The sequence below is a fragment of the Nannobrachium achirus genome (genome assembly GCF_963921795.1).
Source record: "Nannobrachium achirus genome assembly, chromosome: 11".
NCBI classification, from domain to species: domain Eukaryota; kingdom Metazoa; phylum Chordata; class Actinopteri; order Myctophiformes; family Myctophidae; genus Nannobrachium; species Nannobrachium achirus.
In genome coordinates this window covers 24,958,529-24,979,563 of record NC_137820.1, presented here as the reverse complement: position 1 = coordinate 24,979,563, position 21,035 = coordinate 24,958,529, and the positions used below count along the sequence as shown (strand labels likewise).

General features: G+C 44.2%; 1 protein-coding gene across 1 annotated transcript; it reads right to left on the bottom strand.

The window, feature by feature from the left end:
• Positions 1–952: 952 nt before the first annotated feature.
• Positions 953–20,942, bottom strand: lrrc56 (leucine rich repeat containing 56; the record flags this gene model as incomplete). Its single annotated transcript, XM_080736967.1, has 13 exons — positions 953–1,493; positions 1,711–1,760; positions 1,907–2,148; positions 3,599–3,807; positions 5,147–5,289; positions 6,944–7,011; positions 7,659–7,895; positions 8,460–8,550; positions 15,178–15,375; positions 16,673–16,769; positions 18,247–18,307; positions 19,276–19,363; positions 20,781–20,942. 13 exons carry the CDS (start codon positions 20,940–20,942, stop codon positions 1,325–1,327), a joined length of 1,815 nt encoding a protein of 604 aa, XP_080593093.1. The 3' UTR covers positions 953–1,324.
• Positions 20,943–21,035: the final 93 nt, after the last annotated feature.

The window sequence follows — 21,035 nt, the reverse complement described above, 5'->3', positions numbered from 1 at the left end:
GAAGGAACACATTATTCCAAGCAGTTATTTTCTCCTCCATGAGGTGCCCCGGCTGGCAAGGGGGAGGCAGTATAAAGGCCAGGGATTATGCATGCAGGTTTTTTATTTTTAAAAGAGAGTTTGCATATTCTCCCCGTTGGGGAGAACATGCAAACTCCACACAGAAAGGCCCTTTCGCCAACTAGGGTATGGGCACTGATGACACAGAGGAGAGAACACGACCCCAGCACAACCCAGTACCTTCAGCGTGCCACCGTGCCCCCTTAGGTCAGATTCATGTGTTCACACTGTTAAAGCTACACTCTGAAACCTTTATGCCCTACTGGGGATTCCAGGTCCCCTGTGCATGCTGCCATTTTTTTATCTTGAGCACACCTGCTTGCTCAGGAGAGACATTTCATTATGACCTTCAGGCAGTACCACTTGTCAACTGGTAGTGGTCCTACATACCACAGGATCTAAATGTCTCAATATAAGAGCTGGGTGACCAAATACCACCACTGCAGTTGTTAGTTTTGTATTAACAGACTGTACTATACAGAAGATTATTCAGAATAAAAATATATTCACAAAAAAAGTTACATTGTGTATCTTTAATGTTTAGATTAGATTTAGGCCCTTCTCACAAGGACAGTGGTGAGCTGTTGAGCTTATTACTGAACCCATTGTGAATTCCAGTCATCAGTGTCTTGTTTAATTAGTTCTCATGAATGGCTATCATTATCGGCTAATCCCTAATCAACACTCATTCAGAACCCTGTAGACATGGACATGGTAAAAGGACAATCATTTAGTCGCTGCACAAAATATCTCTTGGTGTTTTACATTTAACACTATTGAGGAAGGTGGATCACAGTGATTGAGCTGTATTATTATTATTACTATTATTATTCAGTTTACAAGAAGTTACAATAATGCAGAAATGTAACCCTGAGGGATCCATGTGTGGTATCAATTACACTCCTTTAATAATCACACAGATAAACAAAAACTAAAGTCAATAACCTTTGTGTAGCTGTAATTAAAATGGTACAAAAATAGTTCATTTTCACTGTCTCAAAGGCACTGATGTTATGGGATCTCAGTGACAGCTCTGCTGAAACAGAGGCCTCACCCTGCTTAACATCTGTCCATGATGTTTTGCAGGGGAACATAACTGACTGTTCCCAAGGGAAATCCCAGGAAATTACCTCAGATCTCAAAGCAGAGCAATCGTCTTGCAGAGGTTTGAGGCAATAGTCACACTCCAAAGCAAGTCACATTGATCAATGGCCAGGCCAGATGTCCTACCCGTTCCTCCCACCAGGGTATTCATGTACCGCTTTCAGTCCAGGTGTGAGCTCCCCCTGCTGGGCTGGAGGGTGTGATGCTGAAGTTTCTGTAGCACTGCCCTGGCTGTATGAGGACGCAGAATAGGCCGTCTATCCAGTGGTCTGGTGGGTTGATGTTGGCTCGCAGACTGCATCGCTGATGCACACATCCCCATCCCTGTACTGAAAAGAAAGAACATTTGTTTAAGTACACCTCAAAATATAATGTGATAATAGATAAGAATTAATCAATCAACATTAGCTGAAATAAATGAATCAACTAGGAATTCAACCGCAAAACCTGCAAGATACTAAGTATCTGTAGTTGTACAAATATATGAATACATTCAAGATCCAATATGCCTGGAAAATGATGTGTCGACTTGATATAACTTCATACCATGGATCTCTGAGGTCCGAATCTTTCCGAGTGGTTGGCTGATGGGGTATCTGTGACGTCAAGGACCAAAAAAAGGTTTTATACACAGAATTATGCTCTCTCAATCAATGTTAAAACAGAATACTTGCATATAATACTACTATATGTTTTATTTATCAACACCAAACTAAAAAACAAGCACATTAAGTATAACCACCTCTTTGACCCTCTGAGATCCCAGTTCGGAGACGGTGGTTTGTGCGGTTTGCTGCTCTCCCGGGCTAACCTTGGACATTCCACTGCCAAGGCTGAGCTTGAGTCTGCGTGTTCTTATCCCAAATGGCCTCTGGTTTCCAGTGGCTCCTGCAGCACTCGTTGGAGGAGAAGGGGTCAGGCTGGTGTCTGGAGACAAGGATAGTCGCGCTAACTCGGGGGATAACGAATCTCTGTGGGACAGGTCTGAAAACCAAACTTCAATATTAGATCGCCCATTGATTGGTTAGAACCCTAAAATTAACTTGGGGAACAGTTAGAAAGGTTCTCTTCTCAAAGACATATCGTCTTCACTTTAGACATCATAAAAACTCTCAAACACTTGAATCCTAGCATCCCTATTCTGGACATGTCAAAATAGGCAAACATTCTGTGAATATAGGTGAATATTTTGGTGAAAATAGCTGATCTACAAATTCACAATGCATTGTGATGTGATGTAATGTGAGCTTGTAGATTGGCTATTTTTTGCTACGTGGCGATCAATGAGGTATATGGTTTAAGTTATTGAGTAAGGTTCAGAAGTCAGCATTGGTGTCTTTGGTCAAGTTTAGCATGTCCGTTTTCATCTTATCCCATTTAATGCCTCAGACATGAAAGGGTTAAAAATCCAAGCTGCCGGCCGCCTGCTCCGTCCACGGCCAGTCTCTTATTTCGAAGGCCGGAAGTAGATCGAGCTAACTAAACGAATTCCTACTTGACGGAGATTCACCCGGAAGTAGTTCTGGTCCAAATGTAAACAGGAGTGGAAGATGGATCCCTTTATACTTTTGCTATTTTAGTGAGAATCCAATGCCATCCTTGGCATCAAAAGTGTTTTTTGGAGAAAATGGACCAGTGTTGTTTTTGACAGGAAATTTTGATTTAGTTTTAGTCATAGTCTTTTGAATAAAATGGCTTTTAGTTTTAGTCATAATTTAGTCATCTGAAATGTTTTAGTTTTAGTCTAATTTTAGTCGACTAAATGTCATAAGATATTAGGTGACTAAATCTACAGTTGATTTAGTCAACTAAAGTGTATTTTGGCAGGCCTTGATGACATGTTAATGGCTGATTTTACACTTGGTTGCGTGATGAAAATAGCCGATCTACAAGCTCGACGCGCTGTGACGCGCTGTGAGCTTCTAGATTTGCTATTTTCATCACGCAACACCTGAGAGCAACCAAACATAAAATGACTCTCTTCTCCACTAGTCCCTCCCTAATGTTTTAGTCTAGTTTTTATTTTGTTGACGAAATTCTCAATATATTTAGTCTTAGTTTTAGTCATCACAGCTTAGTTTTTAATTTAGTTTTCGTCAGTGAAAAAAACGCAGTCGACAAATATTTTTCGTCATAGTTTTAGTCAACGAAATCAACACTGATGGGCACACTATTGTGTGCACGTGGATGTGCGATGATGATGAATCGGCGAGTCCACCCGTGCCAGCACTTTCCAACGGACGGTACGTACTACGTAGCCCTTGCCAGCTTTACTGTATATACAGTATATATCGCGCGTATACGCGGGATCGGCACTCTAGATACCTTTTAATATTTTACGAGTATTCGTGGGATCGGCTACAGATGGGTTATTGTAGACATCAAATATATGTCAAGTTGTTTGTGAGAGGAAGACCTTTCAGCGACTATTCACCTGGGGAAATAGACTGGAAACAGGAATCAGGAGATGCAGTGTCTGGTTCACGGGCTTTCCTCTCCTCTACATCATCATCTTCATCAGTGGTATCACTCTTCGTCACACAGAGGTCCTCCTCTTCATCACCATATTCCTCCTCCTCTTCATCACCATGCTGAATAGTCAGTATTTGAGGTAATCTTTCCCTTTCTATGTCCAGTAGGCGTCTGAAAAACAAAAATAATAAACAAGGGAGAAAAAAAACAAGGTGAAGAGTTGTTTCACTTCTCTCACTCACACACTTGCACAGTCAAAGACCTCAACTGTACATCTTCTGTGTCTTATGCAGCGCACACTTCATCATCTACCTTGGTGAAATGACAGAAACAAATCACATTTAAAACCACATGGAGCTGTCCAAAGTGCTTTGCAACTTCAATAAAAACATAAAAAAAAAAAAACGTAATAAATAAAAAAGACATTATTGTTTATTTATGGTATTGTATTGTCATTGTGCTACAAAGTTGCAAAGGAAGAAAAATAGAAGTGGGGTGTGGATGCTGGGCAAAAAATACAAAAAACTAAACAAACGGGTGACTCCCATGTAATGTGGATCTCTGACTTCATGTGGCCAGTGTATGTCGTCAGCCATCTATGACGATCTATGACGTATGACTCCACATTTGGGCAAGTTTTCAGCCGGATCAGATCACCATTATCTTGATTGATTGAAAAAAAAAAAAGAATCACACATTAAGCGTCCAGCAAAGCTTGGCCAATGTGACCCTGGGCAACCCTTTTCTCTGGACAAACGGACAAAGCCAGATGTAGGAGCGGTTGGCTCCTTACAGGAGCACCGCTCAAAAAGTTTAAAACCTGTAATTATGTGGATGTACTTCCTACTGACAGCATGCATTTGGTGCTGATTGGTGCAGCGGTTTCCGAGATTAGCCCCGGAAACAAACAAACACAAACACACACACTCTTAGACACAGATTGTCGCCGTCTAACTTTAACTGGGATGATGAAACCTCAATGTCCTAGAGGTGGAGGAAGAGCCAGCTTATTCAATGCTTTAAAAAACAAGTCATAACGTTGAAAATTGCACCCTGTATGTGACTGGGAGAGAAAGTCTATCAACCACTTGAACCCTAGCATCCCTATTCCGGGGGAGGGGAACCAGAAATAGCAGATCTACAAGCTCCTAACAAGTCACAACGTCACAGCATTGTGAGCTTGATAGATCAGCTATTTTCAGCAAAAAGATTTTGTAGAAATCAAACAAAAGAAAACTAAATTTGTTTGTGTAGAGGAAAGAAAAGAGTGGTCCATGTACAGAGCCAACTCTGGTCAAGATTAACAAGTATAGAGGGTTTAAGTGGTTACATATTAGGGCTCTATCGGATGCATAACAACAGCTCAGAGTACGATCCGTGATGGCCTGATGGGTTCTAGCACAATGAAGGGACGTGATCCTTCTCTGGAAGGATGAGAGTCTATGGTGACTGCGGATGAAGCTGGCATGGTAGCTAAATGAGTAAATGGGGGTCAGTGAGTGGTCAGTACTTGGCGTGCTGCTCCCTCCAGGCTCTGAGTTCAGCGAACACGCTGCTGCGCCCCTCCACGTCGGGCTCCTCCACATCATATGTGTGTTCTGGTACGTGGGTAGGCAGGTCACGTGGGGTGCACGTCCATGTGGCGGGTGCCGTCTAACGAAGAGGAGAGAAGGGAACATGAGTGTCTGAGGTCAATGATAACGGGTTGGAGAGATGATTTTCTCAGCAATTATTTAGATCAGGGGTCGTTTTCAGGCCAAGGACCCCTTAGTTGAGAGAGAGATGAAGCAGGGACCCCCACAAACTTTTCATAGATTCCATATAGTTTCATCGTTTGACAGCACAATCATCATTGTATTTTGGATTCATGTCAGTTTGTGTTTTCAGATATTTAACTACTTGATGTTGTGAGCTTATAGATCTGAGAGCAGGTTAAGTACAGAGTAAAAAGTCAAGTTTATTAAGTATTGAGGGTTCAAGAATTAAAAATAAATAGTTTTAATACATTGATGATTGTGCTGTCATTGTGCTGTCAAAAGATGAAGCTATCTATTAACAGGTAGTGGTTGTCCCTGCTTCATCTCTCTCTCAACTGGGGTCCTTGGCCTGAAAACATTGAAGACCTCTGCTCTAGGGGAAAGAGAGAGAAGCGAGAAGGAAAGGAAAGGACAAGGGCAGATGAATCTAGATAAGAGAGAGAGAGAGAGAGAGAGAGAGAGAGAGAGAGAGAGAGAGAGAGAGAGCAGTGGCGTCAGTTCAGAAAAAGCAAAGGTATGGCAACATGACTGGTGTCAAGACACCAGTCATGTTGCCATACCTTAGCAACAGGCATGATACATTTATTTTAAGAAGTACATTCTATTTTTCCCCCCGTTTCTAAGGTTTCTTGGGCTGGATATGGCAGCCTGGAACGGTTGTTCAAGTGCAGCTAAACTTGGCATGTTAGTAAACGTGCCACAATTAACACTAATGCATTGCACCTGTGCAGCTGACCTGCGGAACCTGGGAATATACCATTTTGTCAAGATGGGGGAGAATACAAGTGTGGAGAATATAATTACAATACCTTGTTAAAGTGACAATTTTGTTAAATTTTGCATTTGTAGTTATTTTACTGTAATTTAACAACATAATAACCAGCGCAGAAAGACAAAGAGACATTCATGGATTTATATTTAAAAGTAACTTTTATTCTCCCCCCTGTATGGCAGCTGCATACCCCTGCCATACCCAATTGACGCCCCTGAGAGAATTACAGCAGCAGTGTGCTTATGCCAGTATGACAGATACTGCAGCGCGGTGTCACGACTGAGAGCACCATCTGTCACCGCTGCACCTCCACCCCCCCCCCCCCCCCCGCTCCCATCGATAATTACCTCCTTCTGTTTATTCTGACATGACGTTAGAGGGGACGTGCGCGCTGTGCCAGCCGGCCGTAATGACCTGTCACGCGGCCCATAAATACTCCCATTCACTCCGCTTCCGTGTCCCTTTCATGTTAAACTAAACGCTGCACTTCAGGGGCTGGGAAAAAAGTGACAGATCGAAAACGGTTAACTGGACTGACAGATTTGCTGATTCTAACGCTTCGAGGAAAACCTAGGTGGGGATGATGATGTTGTTGTGTATTCTAACGCAGCGGTCCCAAAACATTTTACCTCAAGACCCGAAAGAGAAACTAGTGAAAATAGCTGATCTACAAGCTCATCGGCTATTTTCACAACTTCTTAAACATTTGTTTGCTAATTTATGGGATTTCTTTAATTTGTTTTTTGTTTTTAGATTTTCTTTGAAGCGTTTCACGTACCCTCAGTTGCTCTCTCCTTGCTCGCAGAGCCTGGACAGGGTTTCCACAGAACAGGATCTTTCCAACTCCTTCAAAAAACACAACAGAGAAAGGAAGCAGAAGAGAAACCACTGTCAAAAGGTCCTCTGGGAGGCACTGTTGTGTGATCTATTCTACTGTATACTGGTAGGCTTTTTCACAGCATGTATAAGTTAGTCCAGGGGTCTTCAATGTTTTCAGGCTAAGGACCCCTTAGTTGAGAGAGAGTTGTTTGACAGCACAATCATCAGTGTATTTTGGATTCATGTCAATTTGTGTTTTCAGATATTTAACCACTTGAACCGTCAATACTTAACAAACTTGACCTTTCACTCTGTACTTAGTCTGGTCTTTTCCCCCTCTACACCAAACCTCTTTGCCGAAAATTGCAGAGGCGTTGTGAGCTTGTAGATCTGCTATTTATGGCTAAAGTTCTCCGAATATGGACGCTAGGGTTCAAATGGATAATATAAAAAAGGACACAAAGATTTGGAGGACCGACCCCCTGTAGTAACTCTGAGGACCCCCTAGGGGTCCCGGACCCCCTGTTGAAGACCCTTGGGTTAGGCTATTATACTAGACAGTAAAATGCAGATCTACAAGCGCACAACACTTCATCGATGAACTTAGGAAGCAGAAGTGTTGCATGCAGCAAATGAAGTGACAACAGTGCAGGGTACAGGCACACATGTCTCACCATGTGTGAGGACGCTGGTATTGGAATACACCGCAGCTGGGTCTGAGTCTCCAGAGCCAGGTCTGGATCCAGGAGGAGAGAGCACTCTGGACCCAGCCACGGACACGGGTCTGGAGCCATCCATGGACGGCGGTCTGGACCCTGTGGAGGGTCTGGAGCCCGCAGAGGACAGGCTGGAGCTGGGCCGCTTGGCAGCGCTGGGTGTGTTGGGAGGACAGGTACTGGCTGCTGTCAGCTCTGCCGAGGGAACAGAGTGGGATCGCTTTGTTATGACCAAGGTTTAGAGTTTAGACTCTAGAGCAAAGGTTTTCAGCCTTTTTCATTCATATCAAGGTCCATTATTTATTCAACATTTGAGCCACGGACCACCATTTAATGAGATTTAGCCTTTCAGTCCTAAAATCTAAAAGGTTTTGTCCACAATTCCATGCTGTATTGGTGTTGGTACCATCATAGGAGAGATAACAGGCAAATGTTGACCAAAATAACAATTCTTCTACATTCTCTAACTGCGTAGAGTCTGTAGACGTCTTGTACATGTAACTCTTGAGGGTGTAAAATGTAAAATGTTTTTTTTTCTAAGCAGAAAAAGACGTGTGGGCAAACACATGCACGCACACATGCACACACACACACACACACACACACACACACACACACACACACACACACACACACACACACACACAAACACGCACGCACCATCTTCAGTAGCGGCCTGGGTGGGGCCTCTGATGGCGTCTCGGAGCACGGCCCACTCTTCTCCCATGGTGCTGCTGCTGCAGCCAGGCCCCTCCTCCTTCTCCTCCTCCTCCTCTGCCTGCACATCGTCTAGGTAACGCAGCTGAGGGACCAGCTCCCTCACCGCTGCCCGATAGCTGTACTCCTCCGTCTGGGAGGGGAGGAGGGAGACGATGGGAGAAAGGCAAGACAAAAGAGGAGCGGAAAGGAAGGAATGGAGGAGATTCAGGGAGAGAATGGTGTAGGGAAAAATAGAGGGAGAGGAGAGAGATCAAGGGAAGGGGGAAAGGGGGGGGGAGGGTGTTGGACAGTGGACACATGGTGAAATGGAATAAGCCAAAATGGAAACTGTGACTGCCGTTTAAAGTTTCTTCGCATTATCTAGTTAATATCAAGGTAATTACCGTTACAGCAAGGATATATTTATGCTACGCTATTATCCAAATATTCTCTCGACTGTTATGAAAATGTTATAGTGACACCCATATCCTGTTTCCTTGTTTGTCTCCCGGGTGAAAAGGGAACAGGATCTGTGTGTCCTGTTGAAGGTGACAAGGTATGACAGCATGACTAAAGTCATCATACTGACTCATTTCAAAAGATACAGGAGTAGGCTGCAGAATGACAACATCCCCAGGGGACCATTACGCTCAATCAAAGCCAGCATCGTGCCAGCTATCCGCAGGTGATAACAGAGGGTCTAAACGAATGTGTCAAGGGCGGCCATCCACAATGTCAACTCTGAAAGACCATACCGCCATCAATTCATGTGATTCATCATTCTATTCACAGCAAATATCTGCTATTCTAGACTCCTACCTCTAAGCAGTGGTGAGAAAAGCCTGTAGGTTTTAAAATAAAAGTAGCATTACCACAATGTAGACTTGAGTAAAAGTACAAAGGTACAAAATATACTACTCAAATTTCTTCCACTGGCTTTTGGGGAGAAAGGAAACTGATTTGTCCAGCGAGGGGCAATAATACTTGGCATTTCTGCGTGATCAAATTGATTTCTAAGACTGCATCAAAGGATTTACAAGCAACCCTCTCTGGTATCATGGAAAAGTTTTTTTTCAAAAAGAAATATATATGCTGTATATATATATATATGTCACGGTTTGATAGAGAAACAGTACGATCAAGAAACGGAGCACTCGTCGTGCGGCACGGGGCGGAACAAGCGGTCGCTTTGAGCCACAACAACGTAGCGTCGGCAGGAATGATAGCGCCTCACCCCACGGAGGTTAGGGTTAGGCATAGTTTTACTGAGGTTAAGGTTAGGGTTAGGGTTAGAGTAAGGCATAGTAAGCTAATGGCTAAACACTGCCGAGCTAGGCTAGTAAATAAAGAAAGAGAGTCGCAAACGAGTGACGTCAGCGCCTACACTAGTGAATGGCTGTCGTCGCCATCTGGTGGTGATTGGTGTGTGGTGAACGACAAAACAAGCGCTCTTACCATGAACGTACTGAGTTACCCAAACGTACGTGACCCTGGGCGTACATACGGACAAAGCCAGATGTTCAAACTTAGCTCCTTCCAGGAACTTGTTACTTGCTCATTGAGGGATAGGTCAGAATCAAACACCACACGGGTTATGGGCCACCCTGGCTTACATCGTTAATTTACTGTTAACACACAACTCCTGTCCAACAACACAATAAAGTATCACATGTCAAGCACATGCACACTGGAATTAGGCTATGAAAGTCAGTTTGTGACAATGAAGTGGAAAGAACCTTCTACACACTAAGCTTGCTAAATGCTATATTAGGTCATCGGCTTTCCTGAATGGCCAACTCAGCCCATCACAGATTGTCCAAGATTTGTGTGACATTTGTGCCTCTCTAGTCTCTACTATTATAAATGGTAGCCTGCATAATATGACCAAAGACAGTCTTCCATGCTGCTGTGGCAGTTGTGCACGTGGTGTATTTCTTTGGAGGGTACCATTATTTTACCTTCTACTCCAATCCACTTTGGTCCTGTTGTGTGAAATGTTGCACTGGGTGGTTAATCTGAAAGGACTGAAGAGAGTCTTCCATGCTGCTGTGGCAGTGGGGCACAAGGTGTACTCCTTCGGAGGGTACAGTGGCAGGTTGACCTACATGTACAAGGGTCAGATTGATGTGCATGTCTTCAACACAGTGTCTTTGTGCTGGATGAAGTTGCCCCCGGTGATAGCTGGAAGAGAACATCCCCTTGATGTCCCCTCCACGCGCTGCGGCCACACAGCTGTGCTGATAGAAGATGTCGTCTACATCTGGGGAGGGTGCACCGTGGAATACTGCAACGTGCTTTATGCATTCACTGTCGACACCCACAGATGGTTTAAGCCCAGTGTTTCTGGGACTGTTCCGATGGCACGGTGCCACCACTCGTCCTGTATCTTGGGGAAGGTCATGTATATGTATGGAGGACAAAACCTTCGGACCGAATACAGCTCCAGTGATATCTACAAGCTGGACACTATCCTAATGGTCTGGTCTTTAATCACATGCAGAAGAGGCATTCCGGCATCAGTATCTAAATGTCACTCTGTCTCCATCATCGGGACAAAGATGTTTGTATTTGGAGGGATAGTGGATGGGCAAGGGAACAACAACCTCAGAGTGTTTGACACAGAGACCAACTGCTGGCTGGATATGCCTTCGACACAGCTCCTTCCAGGGCAGCGCTCAGGTCATTCATCATTTGCATACAATGGAGAGCTATACATATCTGGTGGCGACAACTTGAATGAGAGCTTCAATGATTTTTGGAAATTCAATCCAGAGACCTTCTCCTGGAAGAAGGTTGAGCCCAAGGGGAAATGCCCACATGGATCGATGGCCATGATGTGCCTCTGCATGGTGCAAGATGTTATCATCCTCTTCGGAGGATGGGACATACCCAATCACCTGTACATCTTAGACCTAAGTCCTAGTCTGAAGATGTTATGTAAGCTAGCAGTTATTCAACACGGTCTGAAGAGGGCTGCCGCTGGACTCCCAAACGACATCAACTGGGAACTGGAAGCCATGACTACCAACAGAAACAGAAAAAACAAGCCCACAAAATGAATAAATAGATGACAACGGCAGAGAACAAGTTCAAGAGGCAAAGGAACCGAAGAAAGGGAAGAAGCCTGCAGAACTGCAGAAAGTGAACTTTGTGTTGTTGTTTTTTCCCCGCCTCTCTCTCTCTCTGTGTGTGTGTGTGTGTGTGTGTGTGTGTGTGTGTGTGTGTGTGTGTGTGTGTGTGTGTGTGTGTGTGTGTGTGTGTGTGTGTGTTTCTGTGTGTGTGTGTGTGTGTGTGTGTGTGCATGCTGGCCAAGGAACCCAATCTCTGAATGTTTTTAATTTTTGTGAAGTTTAACCTCAGTCCCACTGACCCTTCCAGGCTATGAGATACATGTCTGCAAGGCTATGGAGTGAAACTAGCCAATCGGGCGCAAGCTGTCCTCCGGTGTATGGGATCTATTACTAGTCAATTACAACACTACTTTCCTTCCGACATGAGCCGACTTGACAGATTCTATAAATGTATTGACAGATAACTAACTGACCACACGATCAATGTTAAACTGACTATGTAACATACATGCCTGTGTGCACATGCACTGACCATGTCGCTGACTGTATCTAGTTGTTTCTTGATTTTTCGGGTTCTGCACAAGGCTAGCTGTCTATGAGAGTGTGTCTACGTGTGTATGCTGTCACTCGCGTACACAATAAATATCGCCATGCATTTAGTACCTCCATGCATTTCCTTCACAGACATACATCTTAGATACGTCATAGACGATTTGATGTCACAGGAGGGCCACCTCAAGTCCCAGATCCACATTGGAGTCACACGTATCTACGTGGATCCTGAAATATGATTTTTAAGGTATGCTAATGTATCCAAAGGGTAGAAGCAGAATTACATATCATAGAGACACTAGGGTAGTCATTCTATCACCAGATTATTTATTTTTTCCACACCGTAATTGAACCCTGATTTGTTTATTTTTTATATGAGGGCAGTGCAATATGAACCACTTTATCCCTGGCATTAACATTTTGGACATAAAAAGACAATTGTAATAATTCTTCCAAAATAGAAGATCTCACAACATATTACTCTGCGATGCGTTATGAGCTTGTAGATTGGTTATTTTTTTAAATCATTTTAAATCCTTTAGTGAATAAGTGGATAACCCAAAAATAGCAGATGTACAAGCTCACAAGTTTCCCAGGTAGGACGTAGCGAATGGAAGGAACACGTTATTCAACCAGTTCCTTTCCCCTCCATCAGGTGTACCGGTTGACCAAGGGGAGGCAGTATAGACAGAGACAAGGATTACTGCATGTTTTTTTGTGAGGGTATCTACCCTAGGCCTAGGGCTGGGAGAACATGCAAACTCCTCTCGCGAGCGCGTGTGTGCGTGCGTGTGCGTGCTCATGTGGCCTAGTCACCTCTTTTGGGCTTGTTTTTGTAGACCTGGTCACTTGTTTCTCTTGCAGAATCTGGCAACAATACCCACATCATGCCCTTGAGGCAAAGAGAGTAAGGGAGCGGCGTTTCCTCAATCCTAAAAATAGGATTTGGGTTTTTGAATTCAATTGCTTATTTGAAAAAGAAAAAAAGAATTATCCTTGTAGTTGTCTGCGGACTGTGGAGGGTGATCATTCCCCCAGCAGGTCTTAGAATGGACTTGTACAGTATATCGGTATAGGCAGTCTCACATTTCCCCTGTAGGAATAATAATGTGTACTAGCCCCAGATTCTAAAGCAGGAATCTCTGCCAACTTTGAAAACAAGTTTCCTTAATGTTTATGAAAGAAAGAACTGGGCTGAGGTGTGCTCCCCCACTTCTATAAATAGCACTACAACATTGTTAATATGATGAGTCACTGCAGGAATGGATTTAAGGTGGCTAATTTCTGGTTAGCTACATGCGATGAATAGTCAACATTCTAACATGATGAATAGTCTAAATTCTAACATTATTTACGTGTGACTCCTCAGGTAGGCTGAGGTGTGCCGCTGCCACTGTGTGGTTGTTATTCACCGTGAAGTGGTGATATTGTACATTTAAACTTGCATTTATTGGTTGAATATTGCCTGTCTACAACACATGGTAACTCATTGAGACCGTGTAGATGTCTAGCGTAAGACTCAAGTCCATTCATTTTTGTTTATTCTTATTCTTATCTCTCTACTCTTACCTGTGATGCACCTATACTACGTATGTTTCACCCTTATGTTGTTGCTGCTATGACACCTGAATTTCAATTTACAAATTACAATTTAGGCATTTAGCAGACGCTGTTAATCCAGAGTGATTTTCAATAAGCAAGGACAGCAAAGATCATCAATACATCAAAATGCATAGAAATAGTAATCTTAAAAACGTAGGTAGAGCCAAGAACATATTCCGTAAAACCACTAAAAATCTAAACAATCAAAACCTCAATAATCCGTACATTGAAGCTATACACACTATAGCTTCGATGTACGATAAGATGCCAAGTCGAAAATGGCCTGACATTGGTTTAATTTCCCTACAGAGATTAATGTGGTTTATCTTATCTTATCCTAGTATACATGCTCTCTGGAGCTGCAATGGCTTCACAAAACTGTGTGGAACTTCATTCAAAACATGGAGACAAAGACAAAGGGTTAGTAACAGAGAACTACAGTAATATTGTCCATAAGATATAGCTTGCAATGAGGTCTGGTCTTTTATCAGGACAGAGCGAGAGCAGAGAGCCCAGTAAAAGCACTGTGTTACTGAGAGATCAAATTAGAGCAGGGCACTCCCACTCAACACCACACCACAGATGGAGAGAATGAGAGAAAGAGCAAAGGCCTAGAAGAGGAAACGAAGGAGAAAATAGGGGTGGATGAGGAGAAGTAAATGGATATGTGTGTGTGTGTGAGAGAGAGAGAGAGAGAGAGAGAGAGAGAGAGAGAGAGAGAGAGAGAGAGAGAGAGAGAGAGAGAGAGAGAGAGAGAGAGAGAGTAAGAGGAATGATAGTTTGGCAAGAAAGCAAATCCAAGGACCCTTCAGTCACTACAAAGAGCTTGCCTAATGCATATTCAAATCAGCCTCTCCCCTCATTGCCCTAGTTTCCTAATTAATGCTCTGCTGCTGGGTGTAAATAAACACATTCACGCTGGCCCAAAAACCCACAGTATACTGAGTCTATAATGAAAGGATCCCAATATATCCAGCTAAATTCTATAATCATACTGTAGAATGTTGGGAAATTGATGCACAATCTTGTAGTACTACACAATAACATCAAATTAATGTATATCAATCAATTGCCACACTGAGCAATTCTGTAGCAATGCTATTCATTACCATAGAACAACAATGGTGACCCTTGTCCGACATGCAAACCAAGCCTGTAAGGTAGGTAACAGAAGGCGAAGCAAGTACTTCAACTTACTTTCTGGCTGTTTCCTTTTGACCTCTCTGTGCTGGCCGTGGGCTGAAGACCCCTTTACCAAATAATAAGATCACACCAACTTGTCTCCAAAAATGGCAATTGCATTCTAACATTACAGTATGTGCAAAACCCTTGAGGGAGGTAGGAAGCATGGCATCATAGGAGAGATATTTCAAAGTAATTTCACGCTTGTGTTGATATCACACGATATCAACAACAACCGCAGATTTGCAACACTATAACATCTGCCACAGCCCAAACCTGTTCAAAGGGATTCTTCTGTGTTCCTTGTTCATATTTATTAGACATCTCCTATCGATAGATTCATACAATTTAACTGTGAAACATACTCCTACCTGGGTGACAGCGGGGTGTGGGCAGAGACACACTGGGTTACCCCGCAGGGTGAGTGTATTCAGTCGACTGCACAGTCCCAGGTACTGGACTTGGACCAGGTCGTCCACATTATTACCCTCCAGGTCCAACACCAGCAGCTTCTCTAGCGCGCTGACTGGACTCAGGTCCGACACGCTGTTGTAGGCCATGTACAGCTCCTGACACAACGAGATAGAGCCAGGTTAAGATGGCATGTATGGCCTTTACTTCCATTGCACACAGTGAAGATAAGGAAAGTAGGGCATATCAGTGGAATGGCATGCAACAGCAACACACACACAAGTCCTAAACTGAGGACATTGTAGTCTGTTAACACATGGTTGAGCCATCGGGGCTCCCTGAACTGAATTACGGTATGCTTAAAGGTTACCTGTAAGTCTGTTATGTCAACCTGGTCCTTAGTTTCCTAATTGCTTCCATCATGCGGATTGGTCATCATGATACAAATGGCACCACTTTAGTTTTGTTTGTTTGTAGTTGTTTTTAGTTTATCCATCAATTTCTTTGTCATTGCCAATCCCCCCCTTGTCATGTGTATTGTCACTGTCACCTGACAAAGGAGTTTCAACGGGACAGTGTAACGCATGCGGAGGAACACGCAATCCTTTCCAGTTCCACTCCCTGCTGAACAGGTGACCTGACCAACATGTAGGAGTCGCTAGTGCATCGACAGAGAACGCCCTCATTTGCTGAACAAGACCAATTCAATTGTGTTCATTACAGCGCCTGGCGAAGCTAGATGCACCGTGGAGGAATAAAACCAAAGTCTCCGCGGCGGGGGGCCGGAACTGTACCCCAGGACCCATGGTACCCGGATGCCCAAAAATTGGGCAACATGGAGTTTCACTTACTTTCACTTAAGGGGAGCACACACTGAACGCGGATGGCTGCGCAGCGTCGCGTGGCGGTATCGACGCACGTTAAGTGCCGTGCGGTAACCCCAACTGGATGCGGCGCGCTGCCACACAGCACATCCATTTTCCCCGGTGGGGAGAACCATGGGAGAACATGTTCACCGCGCGGCAATGCTGGAAAAATAGAACAGCGGCGTATCGGCGCGGCAGACCTGCGGATGCGCGCGTCTGCCGCCGCCGGTGTGCGTTAGTTCATTGAAAATAATGGGGCCGGCCGTGTGACGCGCCGCTTCCACGCCGCCTCCGCGTCCGGTGTGTGTTTCCCTTTACACTCCATGCAGCTGTCAAATGTAATCTTAGCTATTACGTTATGTACTCAACATTAAAGTAAGAGAAGACAGACAAGTAAAGAGACAGACAGGGAGAAAGGCAGACAGACAGACAGACAGACAGACAGACAGACAAGTAGGGAGAGACAGAAAAGGAGATTTTGGGAGGCAGGCAAGTGCTTTTTAGGGGATACAAAGAGAGAGCAACTATAAAAACGGAGGGCTGTCAACATTGATACTACACTGAGACATTTACAACCTTTAAACTCTACCTCGATAGAGGAAAAACAGATGAGGCCTTCTAGGTCTTTCAGGCAGCACCTGGACATCCACAGTATCTGCAGGTGAGAGAGGGTGGTCCCCAGGTCCCTGAGAGGAATAAAGGACAACATCATGATAAGAAGGCTAGTTAGTCCCTCAACTATTATGGCAAAGAAACACATTTCTCTCCCCCTCTAAACGGGCCCCTCCCCTGCATAACCCTGCTCTCCAACAGAACGTCAGACTGTGTATCTAGAACTCCACAATGCTCTGTCAGCTACAGTCCCACGGCCCAGAGCAGGAAATCACTGTTGTCGAGTGGAAACCTTGTACAGTATGTCCAAAACCGTTTGTTTTGTATTTATCATTATAAAAATGATTAAAACTAGTGAAAATAGCTACAAGCACACAACGCCTCGCGTGTGTGCTTGGAGACCTGCTAATTTCACTAGCCCTGTGCAGCAGTCTTGTATGATGAAGCAGGGCTTGAGTTTACGAAAAAAAACATGCACATTTTAAACTTGGAGATACAAGGTTTCTGCCCGACAGTGACGAAATGCTATCAGAGGCTGTGCACATCCGGTCAGCTCTTCGCTGGTCCTCTCATGGGTGGGTCAGCTCCCTATCTTCCTGCACTCTCTCTCTCTGTAGCTGTCTCCACCTGTGCTGACCCAAGGAGCACTACTGAGACTGTGTGTGTGTGTGTGTGTGTGTGTGTGTGTGTGTGTGTGTGTGTGTGTGTGTGTGTGTCTTGCTCTGCCTTCCTGGATGTTTATTGCATTCCTTCCATCCCATATCAATGACACAGCTGTGGCTGCAATCACAACAGATAGGACAATCCATGGGAGAATATTGCATATTGCTTTACTTTACTTAGAACTAGCCAAAATACACACACAGTCTGCGTTGTATCCTATATATGTGAGTGGCAGGTGAATGCATGTACACTCAAGATGCAACTATAGATTAATCCAGGACAACAAAGCATACCGGATTCGTTGATGCATGTCCTCTCAGATTTACAAGCTGCTGCATGCTTGTCCCCTACAGAAGCATCCTGACTGTTACAAGTCCCTCCTGGACTACCGTTAGCTTGCGCGGAAGCGGAGCAGAGCCCTACACCTGCACTGTAACCGCACTGCACTCTTAGATCAGACACAAAGACCCATGAGCCCTTAAGAAGCACGCCTTCAAAGCCAAAGCATTTAAATAGATTCCAAGCCTTCCACTAAAAGGCAGGGCTGATGTGGAGAGTGACAGGTATCCCCACAGGGACATCACTGCTCTGGTTCGAATTAAAGCTCTCTTAAGGTAGTTTGACTTCTTGTAGCAGATTGCGAATACAAACTGGGTCATCTGGCTCCATGTTCTTTAACTGGACTCTTTCAGTGGTAATGGTATCAATTATTTATACCTATATATTATGATATACCGGTACCTATAAATGTGTTTCTACCTATTACACTCAGCTTGGTTTTTGTGTTACTCTGCAAACCGAAAGGGAGCGGGATGCTATTAGAGGAAACACAACACTGAATGAAATGAACAAGACAATGACTGTTGGTGGGTGTGACTTTCCACTTACCTTATTGACGTGATCACACTGTTGTTCAGTTTGAGCTCCACTAGCTCAGGCAAGTAGACACCTGCGAGATGATGAGATAAAAGAAAACATTTCCTTCTCTCACGTCACAGTGGGGTGATGACTTGATTCAATTGGGCCTTAACCTGCTTGGCTCATGTCCAGCCGTGTCTCACCAGCATTTTAAACTCCATTCAGAGTCTGCTGCTGGTGTGAGTCACTCCTGGACAGACAACCTTCCATCATGACCACACTTTACGCAATCTAGGATTTTCCTAGGACGAAGTTGGGCATAATTGACAGGTTATCAACTCACTCAGCAAGCGGGGATGCAGGATATGAAGTGGTGTGCAATAGCAACATCTGTCATGGTACAGCGTGGACATTTAATTGTTTTGTTCTTTTGTTTGTTTTGCATTTGGATATTGCCCACTTGGAACCTTCCTGGTGTTTCTTTCTTGTAATTTCCTGTCATGGCTTTTTTCTTGGAGTTTTGCCTTGCCCAGTTGAGAGTCTAAGGATAGGGGGTGTTGTTTGTTTCCTTTGTATGTGGTCCTGCAAAGCCCTTTTAGACCAACAGTGATTGTGGGTGATACGAATACATTTGAGCAGAGTTAAGTTGGGTGGGGGCATGAACCTCTGTGTGTGTGTGTGTGTGTGTGTGTGTGTGTGTGTGTGTGTGTGTGTGTGTGTGTGTGTGTGTGTGTGTGTGTGCATGCGTGCGTGCATGCGTGTGTGTGTGTGTGCGCGCGCACACACGCAAGTTAATTCATTGTGTGTCACACTCTATAGTCTCATATTTAGTTCTGACAGCCTCTCATCTATCACCATCTCAACAACATTTCATCTACCAAAGCGTAGTGACATGGGTTCACACTTTTTTCATCACATTAGTTGAAAACAAAAAGCTGTAACAACATAAACAATGCAGCTCTGTGGAAATGTGCATCAGCTTACAGGTTAGTCTCCAACATTACATCATAGTTTCCATTTCTGGAAGCCTTGAATTGTGACTTTCTGTTGGGTCCTTACCAAAGTTATCCAATGTCTTTTCCCGAGTGTCCACACTGATCTCTAACGAGGTCACCTGGGAAAGGTCCTGAGTTCCACACAAGGCTTTCTGGGAAGGACAAAAAAAAAGATCTCTCTACACAGTAAATCATTGCAGTTTGGGATATAGTATTCTGCTAAGCACCCACGCAGGCACGCGCGCGCACGCACACACACACACACACACACACACACACACACACACACACACACACACACACACACACACACACACACACACACACACACACACACACACACACACACACACACACACACACAGTTCAGGTAAAAATGTGAAGATCTGTCTGTCTCTCTCTACCTTAAAACAACACTCAATTAGTTTACACAACTTCTTTTCCTGCAGCAAAATGTGACGTATTTCACCTGAAAAACTGGGTTATATGTCTCCATTCCGACATGTCTCCTTTCCGACATGCCTCCATTCCGACACTAACCCTATCCCTAAACCTAACCTCTAAGGAAGTGTTGCCACTCCGACAATAAGAAGTCAATGTCAGAGTGGTGACATGTCGGAATGGAGAGCGCCCCCCGAAAAACTGATACATCCTGTACTGTACTGCCTAGCTGTGAAACATACCACCTGCCCAAAGCTAACACAACAGATGAATATTGAGGGGAGTGTTTTGTACTGCATGCATACCTTTTGGCTCAGAATAATCAGCGTTGGTGCACACACCAAAGGTTAATCACACAGCTTAATGACAAGATCTCACTCTGTTCAATGCTCTTTCTCCTGTTCCCTAGCTGACACCCATCTCACAGGAAATCCTATGAATGATTTATTGAATCCAGACAGTCAAATTATTTTATGAATAGGGTAGAAAAGGCTAGTTGGCTTGACAACCTACAGTACAGTACCATCCCTTTATTTTCATAAAGATGTTTGGCCATGGATGAGGTAACTAAATCGTGGAGCCATCAACACAGTAATGTGGCAATAGCTCTAAAAAATGGAGCGCAACACAATCAGTCGTTTCACACTACTTCACCACCCAGCTTGCTGGCCTAAATCTGGTGGCTATTACAGTGGTGGCTACTGGCTATAACTTGACAATAGGCCAGACTACAGAAAAGGTCTAGCCTACAATTTGACCAGAAATGCTGGATGAAAGAGGAGGGCTACTGATATAGGCCAGGTGTTCGGGACATGGTTGTGGGGACCGAGGCATTGTGATTATCTGTGGAACCGAGTCAAACTAAATGTAATGCCTCAACTCCAACAATTGCAAGTTCTTGTCAAGGTGGGGGTCCCTAGCCACCCTAGTATCTATCCACCCATGTTAACACAAGAAAGATTATATCCTCGCAGCGTGGCTATTGTCTGGTTAAACCAGGCTAGGGGGTCTACATTCTACATTCAAATATATCGATTATTTTGCGGTGAAAAGGTTGAGAACCACTGATGTAGGCTATTGTAGGCTGGGTGAACAACACTGATTCCATGTCTCTCTCCAAGTCCTCACCAGCTTTTCTGGAGACAAGTACAGCTCCACTGTTGTTTCAAATTCCGAGTCCTCATATCCAGCAGGTGAAGGATTCATTTGGCCTGATCCACTTAACTCGGTCACCTGCACACGAGCTGTGCCAGGCCGTGCTTGAGGCATGGACTCATGAGAGCCCCTCATGTCTCACAGGTACCTGAAATGGATGACAAAGTTTTTTTTTTTTTTTTTTTTTACAGCAACTATTAAGAAAAAGGGGAACCCCGGAAGAGTGGG